The sequence below is a fragment of the Dromiciops gliroides genome, chromosome 6, assembly GCF_019393635.1.
Source record: "Dromiciops gliroides isolate mDroGli1 chromosome 6, mDroGli1.pri, whole genome shotgun sequence".
NCBI classification, from domain to species: domain Eukaryota; kingdom Metazoa; phylum Chordata; class Mammalia; order Microbiotheria; family Microbiotheriidae; genus Dromiciops; species Dromiciops gliroides.
In genome coordinates, this window is record NC_057866.1 from 55,519,296 (window position 1) to 55,534,742 (window position 15,447).

The following is a 15,447-nucleotide window of genomic DNA, read 5'->3' on the forward strand; positions in this document are numbered from 1 at the left end:
GATGGGGCCTCAAGGTTCTTGTAGGCGCTGCCGGCACAAGCCGAGGTCTGGCCAGTCTCCCTGCTTGAAGTTTCTCCCAACTTCAGTCCATTCTCCACTCATCCCACAACGGGTCTGTCCTCAGTGGCTCCCTATCACCTCGAGGATCAAAGAGAAGGTTTTCCTTCTGGTTTTTCAGGGCTGCTCTGACTTTACAGCCTTCTTACGCTTCCACCTCTTTCATGCACTCTGTGATCCAGCGACGTTGGCCTCCCTGCTGTTCCTTGTCCCTTCTTGTCTCCTGGCTTCCTTGAAGCTTCAGCTAAAATCTCCCCTTTGGCAAGAAGTCTTTCCTGGTACTTCTCAATGCCAGCTAGTGCCTTCTCTCTGAGATGATCTATATCTTCCCACTGAAAATCTCTTATTTGTACATAGTTGTTTGAACGTTGTCTCCCCCATTCGATTGTGAGCTTCTCGATTGCAGGGATTGTTTTTGCCTTTCTTTGAATCCCCAGTGTTTAGCACAGTAAAGACACATAGTAGGCACTTAATTAATGCTTGTCGATTCACTAGCCTTCAAGGTACTACACAGCCAGAATATCGACCTAGTATTGGATCTTTTTCCTATTGGCCAAAGACCAGTTTAGTCAAGTATAGAGGTTCCTCACTAGAAGACGGCCCATTAAGACATCTGTTTTTTATTGGCCATAGGAACTTATCATGCATTCTAATGAACATCCCCTAATCTGTGTCAGTGTGGGGTGTGCACACACCGGGGACATCATAGATCCTTGAAGTATTATTGTTAGAAGAACAGATGGGCCATTTCACCAACACATGCAGATATCAGATGAAAGAAATCTTAGAAGAGCAGGATAGAAAGCGGTGACGTCTTTTAGACAAAGTCTATCTGGAAACAGTAGGCAAGGGAAACGGGCAAGGAGCTATAACCAAAAATCCAGCTGGTACCTTCTTCCTCTGCCTCCTCCTGCTTCCAGAATCAGTGAAAGCACAGAGATAGATATTGCTTCTGGACCCCACCAGTGGAGGGAGCCCTTCCAGATAGGCAGGTGACGAGCATTCAGCTGGCAAAAGTAGACCAGGATTGAAGGGTGGAGAAGGTAGAAACCATCTTTAGTGACTTTATTGGACAGATGAGGAGACTAAGACTCTCCAGTTTCATTATTAATTCAAGCAAAACACAGGAGGAAAAACCCCACCTAATCTCCAAGGTTTCCATGGACTGAGATGGTAGTAGATAGATATAAACAATAAATAATTATACACAGTCTTTTTTGTTTTTTATATATTGAGTGAAATGACTAGAATTATTTAGAACCTTACCGTAATTTAAAACATATTAGAGCCCTAAGCATCAGGAAATTAGGGTTCCGGACCCATGTAGGCTAACTTGCTGTGTGACCCTGAGCAACTGCCTTCCCCTGTCTGAGCCTCCATCTTACCAGCTCTTAAATGAAGGATAAGATGGGTTCTAAGGGCCCTTCCAGCTCTGATAGTTTGAATCTATACTTAGCTATACTCTCTTTAAATCATCTGGTTCAGGAGCTACTTGCTTTCAAGGAATACAGTCCTTGACAGCACCTGAAAAAAAAAAAAAGGATTATCCTACCACAGAAAGCGTACAGGCATAGAATATTCTGTACTCCCAAATGAAAGTAGATGCAGCTTCCTTTATAAATATCCTGCTAGTCTCTTCCTGGGAAGATTCTGAAATAAAATTAATAGCAAAATGGGTAAACAGCAATAATAATAACTTGGATGTGTAACCCCTGGCCCAGAACCTCAGCTCCAGGTTTACATGAACCAAGTTCATTCTTGGGCACTAGTCATGTAATCACACTCTTTGGCTCAAGGTTTCCCTTAGAAACAGAAAGTGGTTTGTGAGCACTGGGTTTGGAATCAAAGGACCAAAGTTTATATCCTTGAATAGGAGTGAAATCAATTTCATATCCATAGAATGTCAGGACTGAGTTTGTACAGTGATTTTACTGGAGTCGAAGGTCACTAGTGTGAGACTCTGACATATTATTTGGATTTTTTTGCCTCTTAACCTCAGCCTCTGGCCTTCATAAACCAGCCTAACTAAAATCGGAGAGCTTAGATATGAAGCCAAATTGCAACTACCTTTAAATACAAAGAATAGGTTTAATGGCACTGAGAATATGGGTAAAATGGTAATAAAATTAGTTATTTTCCCAAATATCCCCCATCATTCCTGAAAGAAAATGCTTTTTGTAGATATGTCTGAATATGATGGTTTTCTATAAACAGTTACATCAATAAGAAAAAAATTCGACCTGGACATTTTTTTATGATGATCTCACAATCTTTAACTCCCATTTGAATTAAGCCCCTCTATAATAAATGAAAGTGCCTCCCAGAAGATTTTAGGCTCTATTTGGTGGGGGGGCTTTCTCCTTTCTAAGAAATGTATTTTTATTATCAAAGTTTCAGATGACAATGAACTACCCACAAGTACAACCTTGAAGGCTTCTGAAAAGTCAACAATGGAACAGTTAGTGGAACGAGCCTGTTTCCGAGACTATCAGCGTTTAGGTCTGGGGACCATAAGTGGCAACTCTTCCCGCTCCAAAACTGAGTATTTTAGGATTACTGCTTCCAACCGGATGTATTCTCTCTGCCGCAGGTGAGTGTGGTTGTGCCTTTTCGTTTCCCCTTCCCTCAGCCTTCTCATTGTGTTTGTGTGCACACAGGGACAGATGTTCACTCAGAAAGGCACCATGAGAAAAGCTTATTAGCGATCTGCAGGAGCTGGGTCCTGTCCTTCCTTCTAGGAGGCTTTTCTTGCAGCATCATTTTCACATCAGGGCAAATGGTCTTGTTTCTCCCTCATTTTGCTTTTGGCCAAACATCTCCTTCACAATTTGTTTCTTTCCAGGATTTTAGTTTGGGAGGAATAGAGGGAGACCTGTGTGGTCTCAAGGTCAGGGCAAGGTCCGCAGAAGAACCCAAGACACACTGCATTAGATGAGGAAGAACAGCACAGGCAGGCGGGATATGGGGGACATTTCTGCATGGTGTAGAGTACATTTCGTATATAATTGATTTCTGCATTGTTCCTCTACATTTTAGATCTTTTTTTTTTCTTCCCCTCCCCTCCCAGGCCATGAAGCCATTTTAGATCTTTTAAAAACATTTGTGAAAGGTGCATTTTATTGAAATTAAATGTGTATGTATAAATATAGAGACATATATACAAACATATAGAGCTATTTTCCAAAAACTTTCTCACCAGAGATGTTTTTCTTTACTCTTCATGAATTCACACTCCTAAATTAATGTGAGTTATTCCCTTCTGTTCATATATTTCTTTTTACATAATAGTTCAATTTCACAAAAATAATGATGTAACTTGGAAACAATTAGCTAGTGTTCTTTGAGGTCTTGATATAAGTGTGATAGTTTGCCTTAATTTCTACAAAGCATGTGACAAAATTGTCATGCTATTCTTTTCTTTTTTTTTTCAGGGCAACGAGGGTTAAGTGACTTGCCCAGGGTCACACAGCTAGTAAGTGTTAAGTGTCTGAGGCCATATTTGAACTCAGGTCCTCCTGAATCCAGGGCCGGTGCTTTATCCACTGCGCCACCTAGCTGACCCATGTCATGCTATGCTTGTAGACAAGATGGAGAAATAGGGGCTAAACAATAGTATGTGTAGTTGGGTTCAGGAATAGTTGAGTAAATCTCCAGACTGAAAGCGTAGTCTTTAATGGCATGTCATGTCAAATTGGAGACAGGTTTATGGTGAAATGGCCCCAGCATCTGGCCTTGGCCCAATATAGTTTAACATTTTTATCAATGACATTTTTATTGATATAGGTATCAATGGTGTGTTTCTCAAATGTTTGGATAATACAAAGCTGAGTGGGATAACTAACGACATTTTGGATAACAGAGCTTTCAATAGGCTATAATGTGGACTAGATCTAAAAATATGACATTTACTAAAGATAAACTTTAAGTATTACATTTTTTCCCAAAAAAATCAATTTTATAAATGAGTAAGACATACCTTACAAAACAGAAACAATATTAGTTTTTTTTTTTTGTTTGTTTGTTTTTTGTTTTTTTTTTTGTTTTGCAGGGCAATGGGGGTTAAGTGACTTGCCCAGGGTCACACAGCTAGTAAAGTGTCAAGTGTCTGAGGCTGGATTTGAACTCAGGAACTCCTGAATCCAGGGCTGGTGCTTTATCCACTGCGCCACCTAGCTGCCCCCAATATTAGTTTTTAATGAATAGCAAGCTCAGTGAATTGACATTACAAATGTACATCAAAAAAAGCTAATGAAATCTTGAATTTAGAGAGGCAATTGGGGTGGGGAGCAGCTGGGTGGCTTAGTGGATAAAGCACTGGCCCTGGATTCAGGAGGACCTGAGTTCAAATCTGGCCTCAGACACTTGACACTTGCTGTGTGACCTTGGGCAAGTCACTTAACCCTCATGCCCCCCACCCCCAAAAAAAGAAGAGAGTGGCAATTGATGGAGATGAAGGAGAGACAGAAAGGGAGAGGGAAAGAAAGAGAGAGAGAGAGAAATGGACAGAGAGGGAGGAAGAGAGACAGAATCAATAAGGGATAAGTAGAGTGGATTTAGTCTGACTACATGCCCAGACACTAGGCTAAGCCTATCTCACTGTACTATAAACTTGTCAGATAAGATTGTTCTCTTCAGTTCAGGGAACCACATTTTAGGAACAGCATTAATAAGGTACACAACAGCTGGAAGAGGGGGAACAGGACAAGAAGGAGCCTTGGGTCCATATCATGTAAAGACTAGATGAAGAGAACTCCAGATATTTAACCTGAAGAAAGGAAGACTTGAGGGACATTTTTCAAGTATCTGAAGAACTGGTATGCAGAGCTCTTCCTTGGCCCCAGAGGGCAAAATGAGGAGCAGTGGATAGAAGCAGCCAAGAGGCAAATTTAGGTTTGACGTTAGGAAAAACTTTCTAGCTCTTAGAGCTATCAGTTTGTGTACACAAAAGGATCAGATGGAATAGTAATGTATAAATTAATAAGGCTTTTATTAGAGTACATTTACTCTCCTATGGAGGGTGGTTTGGGGCCTCAAACAAAGCAGAGAGAGCCATATCTTGATGTTGCTATCACCCCCAAGTGTCCATGACCTCTGGAATTCATTATCTGTGCCTTAAAACCTCAGACCCTGTTCTTCATTTTCAACATGTCCTCCAGTCCCTGCCCTGCCTACATTCTCCTTCTTTCCTCATCTTGACCCATTAGTGAATTACTGTCTTCTTGAGTCCTATGCCCTCTTCTCACATGGGCCTGCCAAGCCCCACACTTGGATTATACCCACTATGTGTTACCTTTTCTCCTCTTCTCATGATGCTGAATGAAGTTGAAGACAGTCATGAAGCTAGTAATTGAGTCCACTAAAATTTATATTAGATAACTTTACCTGTGCCCTCACTGCTACAAGGCAATCCTTTTACACCTCCCTTTAGGCTCACCATCCCACTCACCACAGTGACTTTTCCAAACCTTTTCATCATTCTTCAAACCTCCCCATGGCTTAGCATCAATATTCATTAGCAAGATTGGTCTATAATTTTCTTTCTCTGTTTCGGCTCTTCCTGGTTTGGGTATCAGCACCATATTTGTCTCAAAAGGAATTTGGGCACTCCTTCTTCACTTATTTTCTCAAATAATTTATATAGTATCTAATTGGGATTTATGCCATAGTGAAGGGCATAATGCACCATATCAATAACAAGACCAAGAAAAATCATATGATTATCTCAATAGATGCAGAAAAAACTTTTGACGAAATCTCACACCATTTACCATGATATAGTCAAAATGGGTACATGATTTCAACATAAAGAGTGGTACTGTAGTCAGATTAGGAGGACACGAATTAGTTTACCTGTTAGGTCGATGAATAAGGAAAGAACTTTTTTACCAAACAAGGTGCAGAGAGTATTACAGAATGTATAATCGATGGTTTTGATTACATTAAATTGAGCCATTTTTGCACAAACAAAATCAATGCAAGGATTAGAAGGAAAGTAGAAAACTTTTATAGCAAAGTTCTCATTTCTAAAATATATAGACAACTTAGTCACATTTACAACAGTACAAGTCATTCCCCAGTTGAGAAGTGGTCAAAGGATATGAACAGGCAATTTTCAGAAGAAATAAAAGTTCTAAATAAAATGCTCTAAATCCCTATTGATTAAAAAATGCAAATCAAAACAACTTTGAGGTACTACCTCACACCTATCAGATTGGCTAATATTACAGAAAAAGAAAAAGACAAATGTTGTGGGAAAATTGGGACACTACTACACTGTTGATGGAATTGTGAATCGATCCAATCATTCAGAAGAGCAATTTGAAACTGTGTCCATAGGACTACAAAATTGTGTATACCCTTTGACCCCAGCAATATCACCACTATGGCCGGTTTTCCAAAGAGACTTTTTAAAAAAACCAAGAAAAGGTCCTTTGTGTACAAAAAGACTTATAATAGCTCTTTTTTGTGGTGGCAAAGAATTGGAATTTGAGGGATGCCCATCAGTTGGGGAATGGCTAAAAAAGTTGTGGTCTATGACTATGATGTAATACTATTGCACTATAGGAATTGATGAGCAGTATGCTTTCAGAAAAACCTGGAAAGAATTATGTGAACTGATGCAAAGTGAAGTAACAGAACCAGGAGAGCATTGTACACAGTAACAGAAATATTGTACAGTGATCAACTGGGAATGAATTAGCTATTCTCAGCATCACAGAGATCCAAGACAATTCTGAAGAACTTATGTCAGAATGCCATCCACTTCCAGGCAGCTAGGTGGCGCAGTGGATAAAGCACTGGCCTTGGATTCAGGAGGACCTGAGTTCAAATGCAGCCTCAGACACTTGACACTAACTGTGTGACCCTGGGCAAGTCACTTAACCCTCATTGCCCCACAAAACCAAAAAAAAAAAAAAATGCCATCCACTTCCAGAGAAAGAACTGATGGAGTCTGAATGCAGACCAAAGCATACTATCTTTTTGCTTTTTCTTTAATGTTTTTTTTTTCCTTTGGGCTGTGTTTTCTTTCACAACATGACTAATATAGAAATATCTTTTGTATGACTGCACATTTATAACCTATATCAAATTGCTTACCTTCTTAATGAGGGAGGAAAGGAGGAAGGTAGAGAATTTGGAAAACAGAAATTTTAAAAGCATATTAAAATTATTTTTACATGTAATTAGAAAAAATAAAATGTATAAAAGAAAAATTTGCCTGCTTGATGGGGGAGGGTAGAAGATAGGATGGTCTACTTGGAATCAGAAGCCCTATGGGAGGCATAGAGTGAGATGGAAGCAAGATGCATTGAAATTTCTTAATGGCACCAATTGGCTGTGGCCCCATGTCTGCACAGCTGCCAGAATCTGAACTTAGCCAGGCTTCCTAACCAGCATTTGAAGCCGCTCTCCTCACTTCCTTCTACTCTACTCAAGGGCTGTTCAGGTAGGATTTTGTTGGTGGGGAGTTCGATATTCCAGACCTGCAATTTAATTGGCTGGGGCACTTCAAGAATGGAAGCTTCCTCTGTCAATGCATATTGGGAGCTCTCTTTTACAGTCTGGAGGACTTGCATAGGACACTGAGTGGCTTGACCAGAGTCATGGCCAGTGTAAAGACACAAAGATAAATAAGAGATGGTCTTAACCCTCGTGGAAATATAATTAAGTGAATAAGACAGAAATACAAATGACTATAAAATGCAATAGATCACGATAACTAAGTAGAACAAAAATCCAAGGGAGGAAAAAAAGCATTCCTTCCTGGGAAGAAAATCCTTCATATAGGAGATGGTATTTGACCCAGATTTTAAGGAATAGGATGTTTACAGGGTGGTATAGTAGAAAGAGTCCTAGATATGTAGTCAGAGAACCTGGATTCGAATTCTGGCTCTGTTACTGTCTGCTTATATGACCTTGAGCAAGTCAAACTTTGTGGTTCACTTTCATATCTGCAAAATGAGAGAAGTCATGTTTGTATGGCCCTTCTAGCTCTAAAGTCATGATCTTTTGGTTTATGTGTAATATAAGATTATATTGTTAATTTGGGCTTTTTTTAACAGTTTGAAAATGGATTCTCCCACAATTTAATCTGAATAAGTAGATTTTACTACGTATTAGAAATCCAGAATAAGGCTACTTATTATGTACCAAACCTTCAAAATGCTTCAGGAACATGAACTCATAAGCTTGGGAAATGGTTTTTGCATCTTCCCTTGTTGAAGGAGGTAACCAGTGTATCCATATAGGGGCCTCATCAACATTAGAACTAAGCCACCCCCAGACTAGAGGAAGGAGGGCAGTGGTGGGTGTGAAATCTCCTTGGGGTTGATTTCTAAATGGTTTCACAGGGGGAAGTTCATTAAATTACTTGAAACATTCCCCTTTTTACACTCACTGAACTATGAAATTAGATGCTCATCTGTTTTTCTATTCTTGCATTGTGTCCTGCCATTTTCAGCTCATTTGTTTTTAAAGTAACTATCAGTATGCAGTATTAATAAAATATTTAAACACACTTTGACATTTGAACATATTGTCCTAGTACCAGCAATGATTTGTTTTTCATTTTTAATCCTTTAGCCATCTCAGGCAATCATATATTCTGGTGCTAAAGCCCTTGTTTTGTTTTCAGTGATCAGTGAGCTGTTGGCACTGTGACATGTCATTCTCATAAGCCGGACGCCAAACATTAATCTTTACAATCTTTATTTCAACTTGAGGAAAAGCAGAGCTAAATTAAGAACACAGTACAAGGGGAAAAAACAGGTTCAAACGACAGACTTTTCACCAGTCAGCTTTGCTTTCAGAGTCCTCCAAAAACAGAACTTGTGCCACTGAGGGATGCGATTGTCATTGAAAGTGTCCTGTTTAAAAAAAAAAAAGTGTCCCATTTCAAAATTCATCATAGAAATAAATAAAGGAAACAAATGCTTGACACAAACCAGTCTAGTACTCCCCCAAGGGATTGCACATGTTAGCATTTAAATTGTGGTCCTCCCCTAAAAATAAGATTTTCTGAAGCTTTGAACAACTCTTTTAATATGTTTTTCTTTCTTTTTCCTTTTTCCTCTCCCTCCCCTCCCTCCCTCTCTCTCCCTTTCTCTTCTTCTCCCTCCCTCTCTTCTTTCCCTCTTGCTCCTCCTTCTTTCCTTCCCTCTCCTCTCCCACTCTTACTCCCTCTTCCCTTCCCTCTTACCCTACTCTCCTCTCCCTCCCTCCTTTCTTCCATCACTATGGAACTGAAGCTACCCAGGGCTTTTAGTGGTACCTCAAGCTGTCCAGGACAGTAGCTTACCAAGAGTGGCTCGCTGCTATCGGCAAAATCGCCTGCCTGTTGTCTGTTGGAAAAATACCAAAACCAGTACCCTGCTGCTTCGAGCTGGTGGATTCCATGGGAAAGGAGTTGTTGGGCTTTTCAAATCCCCAAACCCCCATTCTACAGGTAAGCATTCAGTATATCCAATACAGGCTGAACATGTTCATTTTCCTCACCAGGAGAGTCTATGGTTAGGGCTCACTGGAAAGAGCCCAGTCCAGCACCATTTTAGTCCAAACTCTTCCATTCATTTTCTGTCTGGACATGACCAAGTCATTTTCTCTCTTCAGATCTATTTTTTCTTCTCTAAAAGAAGGGAGTTTAGATTGGATGATCCATAAGAGTCCTCACATTTCCAGCCCTAATTCTAACCCATGCCTAAGTTTTCCTTCTTTTCTCTCATATTCTCAAGAATAAATACCATTTACCTCCATCACTTCTTCTTTCTATGTCATACTACCATTTAGGTGATTAAAGCCTTTTCCAACTTTACCATATTTGTTAAGCATAATATGAGCCAAAACTATGCTAATCTTAACTACTGGGAGTCCGTTTTTATTCCAATCCCTTGTTTAAAAATTCTAGTCACTACTTGGATCTTAATAAAAGTATTTCTCACAAAGTAGTCTTGAAAAAGTAACTGACAGATAAGGGCAGCTATGTGGCATGTGGATAAAGCACTAGCCCTGAATTCAGGAGGACCTGAGTTCAAATCCGGTCTCAGACACTTGACACTTACTAGCTATGTGACCCTGGACAAGTCACTTAACCCTCATTGCCTCACCCCCCTTACCACCTTACACCTATCCAACTGGCTGATTGATATGACAAAAAAGGAAAATAATAAATGTTGGAGAAGTTGTGGAAAAATTGGAACACTAATGCACTGTTGGTGGAGCTATGAACTGATCCAACCATTCTGGAGAACTACTTGGAACCATGCCCAAAAGGCTATAAAACTGTGCATACCCTTTGACCCACCAATACCACTACTAGGTCTATATCCCAAAGAGATCATAAAAAAGGGAAAAGGACCCACATGTACAAAAATATTTATAGTAGCTCTCTTTGTGGTGGCAAAGAATTGGAAATCGAAGGAATGCCCATCCATTGGGGAATGGCTAAACAAGTTGTGATATATGAATGTAATGGAACACTGTGTTGTAAGAAATGATAAGCAGGAGGATTTCAGAAAAACCTGGAAAGACTACATGAACTGATGCTGAGTGAAATGAGCAGAACCAAGAGAACACTGTATACAGTATCAACAACACTGTGTGATGATCAACTGTGATAAACTTAACTCTTCTCAGCAATACAATGATATGAGACAATGCCAAAAGACTCATGATGGAAAATACTCTCCACATTCAGAAAAAGAACTATGGAGTCTGAATGCAGATTAAAGCAAACTATTTTCCAAAAAAAAAAAAAGTAACTGACAGAGCAGAAGTATCAGAGCCCAGTAGCAGAAAGAACTGCTGAATCCCCCCCAAATAGCTCCTCCACAAAGACCTAGAAAATGCACATACCAAGTTGTAATTGGGAATGCAAAGAAAAATAACTGACAGATTTTAGTCTGAGGAGATAATCAGACAGGTCTTATGGATCCTATGGACCCTAGAGAGGGAAGTCTGGCCAAAAGCATGCTATACAGAACATTCCAGAAGACTGAGGGCAATTAGAGGTCCCAGACCCTGGCAGGAGGACGCCCGACTTTCTGCAGGATGCAGGAACAGGGGTCTGTTGGCAGTTCTGTCATTTACAGCCCATTTTCAGGTCACAGATCTAGAACAATCTACCCCTAGGGGAAGGACTCTGGGATGAGGAGCAGGTGTGGCCTGAGTCTGTGCTGAGTGAGTGAAGTGCAAGTTCTGAAGCAGCGTCTCATTTCCAGCCTCTAGCCCGATCTGAAGGCTTGAGGGAATAAACAGGGTAGGAAAGCCAGAGCAAAGCAGAGCCTACATTTCTGTACCTCTGAACCTGCAGAGCTTTCCAAGTATGAAAGTGGCTGAGCATAGCAGCAGTCTGACTGGGACCTCCAACCAGAGGCAAGCCCACTGGGGTGTGGTGCACTCCCCAACTCAGGTCAGGAATTTGTAGAGCTCAGAACACAAAGGCGATTTGCCCTAAATCATGTTGCATGAGTTTTCTTTAGCTTCATTGGCTAACTACTGCCAATAAGCCAGCATAAGACACATAGGAGAAATGGCAATTTATTAATTCAGAGTGAAAAACACTGTACCAGCAGTTGATGGACATGTGAGAATCTTATAATTCAGCTAGTAATCCATCTGATCATTCTTTACCCAAAGGAAACAGGAGACATGCTTGTTACAAAGTAGATTGGTTATGTAGAAAGGAAAGGTCTACTTGCTACAACAAAAAAGGATGCTTATCACTAGTTACAAAAGAAGGATGTCTTTGTTAGCATAGCCATTCAAATTAGATCAATGAGAATCACTTGTCCTTTGTGAGACAAGATAAAGGAAAGGAACAGACTTTCCTTGGTCTATGAAAGTCTTCTTTTCTAATGATAAAAACTTTTTTTGGGTAGCAATTAGAGGTATAAAGGTGATAGTAAGGAAATTGACTTGTTGCAAACTGGTCCTGCAGTATGTGCTGAGGCAGTACATAGGAATATGGTAAATACAGAACAAAATGGAGTTATGTCAACTCCTAACAGACTACATCTAGCTATTAAAAATCCACTTTTAACCATCACAAGGCTTTGGAAGTATCAAAAGTTTGGAGATCCAAAGTCTGACCTGTCTGTGATATTCTAGAATAACACAACATTCAGTACCTCAAGAAAGCAGCAAAAGGACCCAGGATCACAAAAAAAAGGACCCAGGAGGAGATAAGCTCAGCCCAGATGTTCCCTCCACCAGTGCAAAGAACAAATTTCTAACAAAAAGTCCAAAGTTTTGAAGTAGGCAATGACCAAAAAAAAAAGAGTCTAGACACAAAATTTCAAGAAATCAGAAAAAGAAAACTCCCTAGATCTCTTAGAACCAGAGGGCAAATAGAAATAGAAAATACCAGACTTCCTTGGGTCACTCCTAGTCACCTCCAAAAAGAAACCACAAATAGAAAACTCCCAGGAATATTATAGCCAAAATACAGAATACTTTCCAAGTAAAAGAAAATTATATTACAAGGAGCCAGAAAAAAGGAATTCAAATACCATAGTCAGGATCACACAAGATTTAGCAGCCATCATATAAAGGAGCAAAGAGCTTGGAATATGGAATTCCAGAAGGCAAAAGCTATAGGCTTAAACCAAGAATAACTTGCCCAGAAAACTGAGTATAATTCTACAGGAATAAAATTGATCTTTAATGAAATAGAGGACTTCTAAGCACTCCTAATGAAAAGACCAGAGTTGTAGAAACTTCAAAATAAAACTCGAGTCAAGAGAAACAAAAAGGTAAATGTGAGAGAAAAATCATAAAAAACTAAAATAACGATTATTTATTTATATTATTTTATGAGATGAATTAGTTTTTAGCAAAATAAGTTCTAAGAAGGGTTAATTTCAAGGAGGAACTTAAAAGAAAGGATGAGACTCTATTACTGCACTCTGGGAAAGGGAAAGAGATAAGGGGTAGGTGAGCAGAAATAGATTACACCAAACCCAGAGCAAACCTTGGCATAAAAACCTCATAAACAAATGTAGAAAAGCAAAAATAGCAAACACATATTTTATGGACCACAATGCAATAAAAAATTGTATTCAATAAAGGGCCACTGAAAAAATTATTTTAAAATAATTGGAGACTAATTGTAAAGAATGAATTGGCCAAAGAGCAAATAAGATTTTTTAAAAATCAATAATTTCATTAAAGATAGTGACAACAATGAGACAACATGCCAAAATGGGGGGGGGGGGGCAAGGATTCAACCAAAACATCCTTTGGGAAAGATTTATATTCCTAAATATTCTCATCAATAAAAGAAAGAATAGATCAACATATTGATCATGCAGCTAAGGAAAAAAACCCCAGGAAATTAAAAACTCCAGTTAAACACCAAAATAGAACTCCTGAAAATAAAAAAAGATTAAATTTGAAATTTAAAAAAAAAACAGTAAATCACCAAACAAAACTAGAAACCTTGAAAATCAAGAAAGGGATTAAAAATGAAAGCAAAAGCCCACTGAATTAAAAAATAATTATTATTCAAGTATCAAAATACATAAAGCATTAGCTTATTTGTTTAAAAAGAAAGGAGAAAAAAAGAAGAAAACCAAATTACAAGTATCAAAAAGGAAAAGGTAAATTCACAACCAATGAAGAAGAAATAAAAGAAATTATTAGGAACTATTTCACCTAGTTATATGCCAATAATAGACAATCTAAATTAAATGGATGAATATTTATAAAAATATTAATTGCCCAGATTAACAGAGTAAGAAGTAAAGGATTTACTAATATTAGAGAAATTGGAAAATGTACAAATGAAATTCCAAAGAAAAATACCCCTAGGACCAAATGGATTTAAAAGCAAATTCCATCAAATATTTCAAGACAATTACAATAATATTATAGAAACTATTTGAACAAATAGGAAAGGAAGAGACATTACCAAATTCTGTTACATAGGGGCAGCTAGGTTGCTCAGTGGATAGAACACCAGCCCTGGATTCAGGAGGACCTGAGTTCAAATCTGGCATGAGACACTTAATACTTACTAGCTGTGTGACCCTGGGCGAGTCACTTAACCCCAATTGCCTCACACACACAAAAAAAATTCTGTTACATAAATATGGTCTTGATATCTAAACTAGGGAAAGATAAACCAGAAAAAGAAAACAATATAGAAATATCCCAAATGAATATTGATCAAAAATTTTTAAATATCAGCAAGGAACCTATAGCAACATATCACAGATCATATATACTGTGACCCAGTTGGGTTTATACCAGGTTCAATATCAAGAAAACTATAAATATAACTGACTATTAATAACAAGAACAGATAGATACAGGAAAAGATTTTGAGAAGATACAACACCTATTCCTGTTTTTAAAAAAACACTAGAAAACGTAGGAATAAGTGGAACTTTCATTAATTAATGTGATAAGTAATATTTATATAAAAGCAAGAGCCAGCATCATCTGTAAAGGGGGTAGACTAGAAGCCTTTCCAATCAGATCATTGGTAAAATAAGAATGTCCATGATCATTATTGATCTTCAAAATATTGCTAGAAATGCTAGCTATAAGGCAAGAAAAAGAAATTTCAGGAATAAGCATAGTCAAAAAAGAAACAGAATTTTTGCAGAAAATATGATGGTTTACTTGGAGAACCCTAAAGCAACAACCAAAAAAGCCCTAATCAAAATAATTAACAATTTTAGCAAAGTTGCAATATACAACATAAATCCTCATAATTTTTTTGACCAAGCAATGAGGGTTAAGTGACTTGCCCAAGGTCACACAGCTAATAAGTGTCAAGTGTCTGAGGTTGGATTTAAACTCAGGTCCTCCTGAATCCAGGGCCAGTGCTTTATTCACTGTGCCACTTAGCTGCCCCCCTTATAAATTATTAACATGTCATATATTACCAACAAAATCCAGTAGGGAAAAAAATTCCATTTAAAATAACTACAGACAGCATAAAATCCTTGAGATTCCACCTGCCAAGACACATGCAAAAACTATATGTACAAAACATTCTTTACACAAATGAAAAGAGATTTAAATAATTGGAGAAATATCAATTGCTCCTCTGTAGGCCAAGCCAATATAACAAAAATAACAGTATGTCCTAAATTAATGTATTTAGTGCCCTACTAATCAAACTGCTCTACTTTATGTAGAGCTTGAAAAATTAAGAACAAATTTCATCTAGAGGAAAGAAAAGGTTAAAATATCAAGGAAATAGTGGATAAAAATGGGAAGGAAGTGGGAAGGCAGCATCAGATCTCAAACTATACTGCAAAGCAGTTTTAAAACAAATTGATGTTAGTTAACAAATAGAGTGATCATTAGAACAGGTTAGGTACACAGTATACAGAAACAAACAAGCACAGTAGCATAGTGTTTGATAAATTGAAAAACCCCAGC

At 38.4% G+C, this 15,447-nt stretch overlaps 1 protein-coding gene across 4 annotated transcripts in view; it reads left to right on the forward strand.

The window, feature by feature from the left end:
• The window catches only part of SBF2 (SET binding factor 2), a 496,438-nt gene that overhangs the window by 416,157 nt on the left and 64,834 nt on the right, over positions 1 to 15,447 (forward strand). For all 4 annotated transcript variants that reach the window (XM_043970029.1, XM_043970030.1, XM_043970031.1 and 1 more), the window contains exons 26-27: positions 2,449 to 2,647; positions 9,306 to 9,502. In XM_043970029.1, coding sequence (XP_043825964.1) covers positions 2,449 to 2,647; positions 9,306 to 9,502 — 396 coding nt within the window. The remainder of the gene's footprint in view (positions 1 to 2,448; positions 2,648 to 9,305; positions 9,503 to 15,447) is intronic.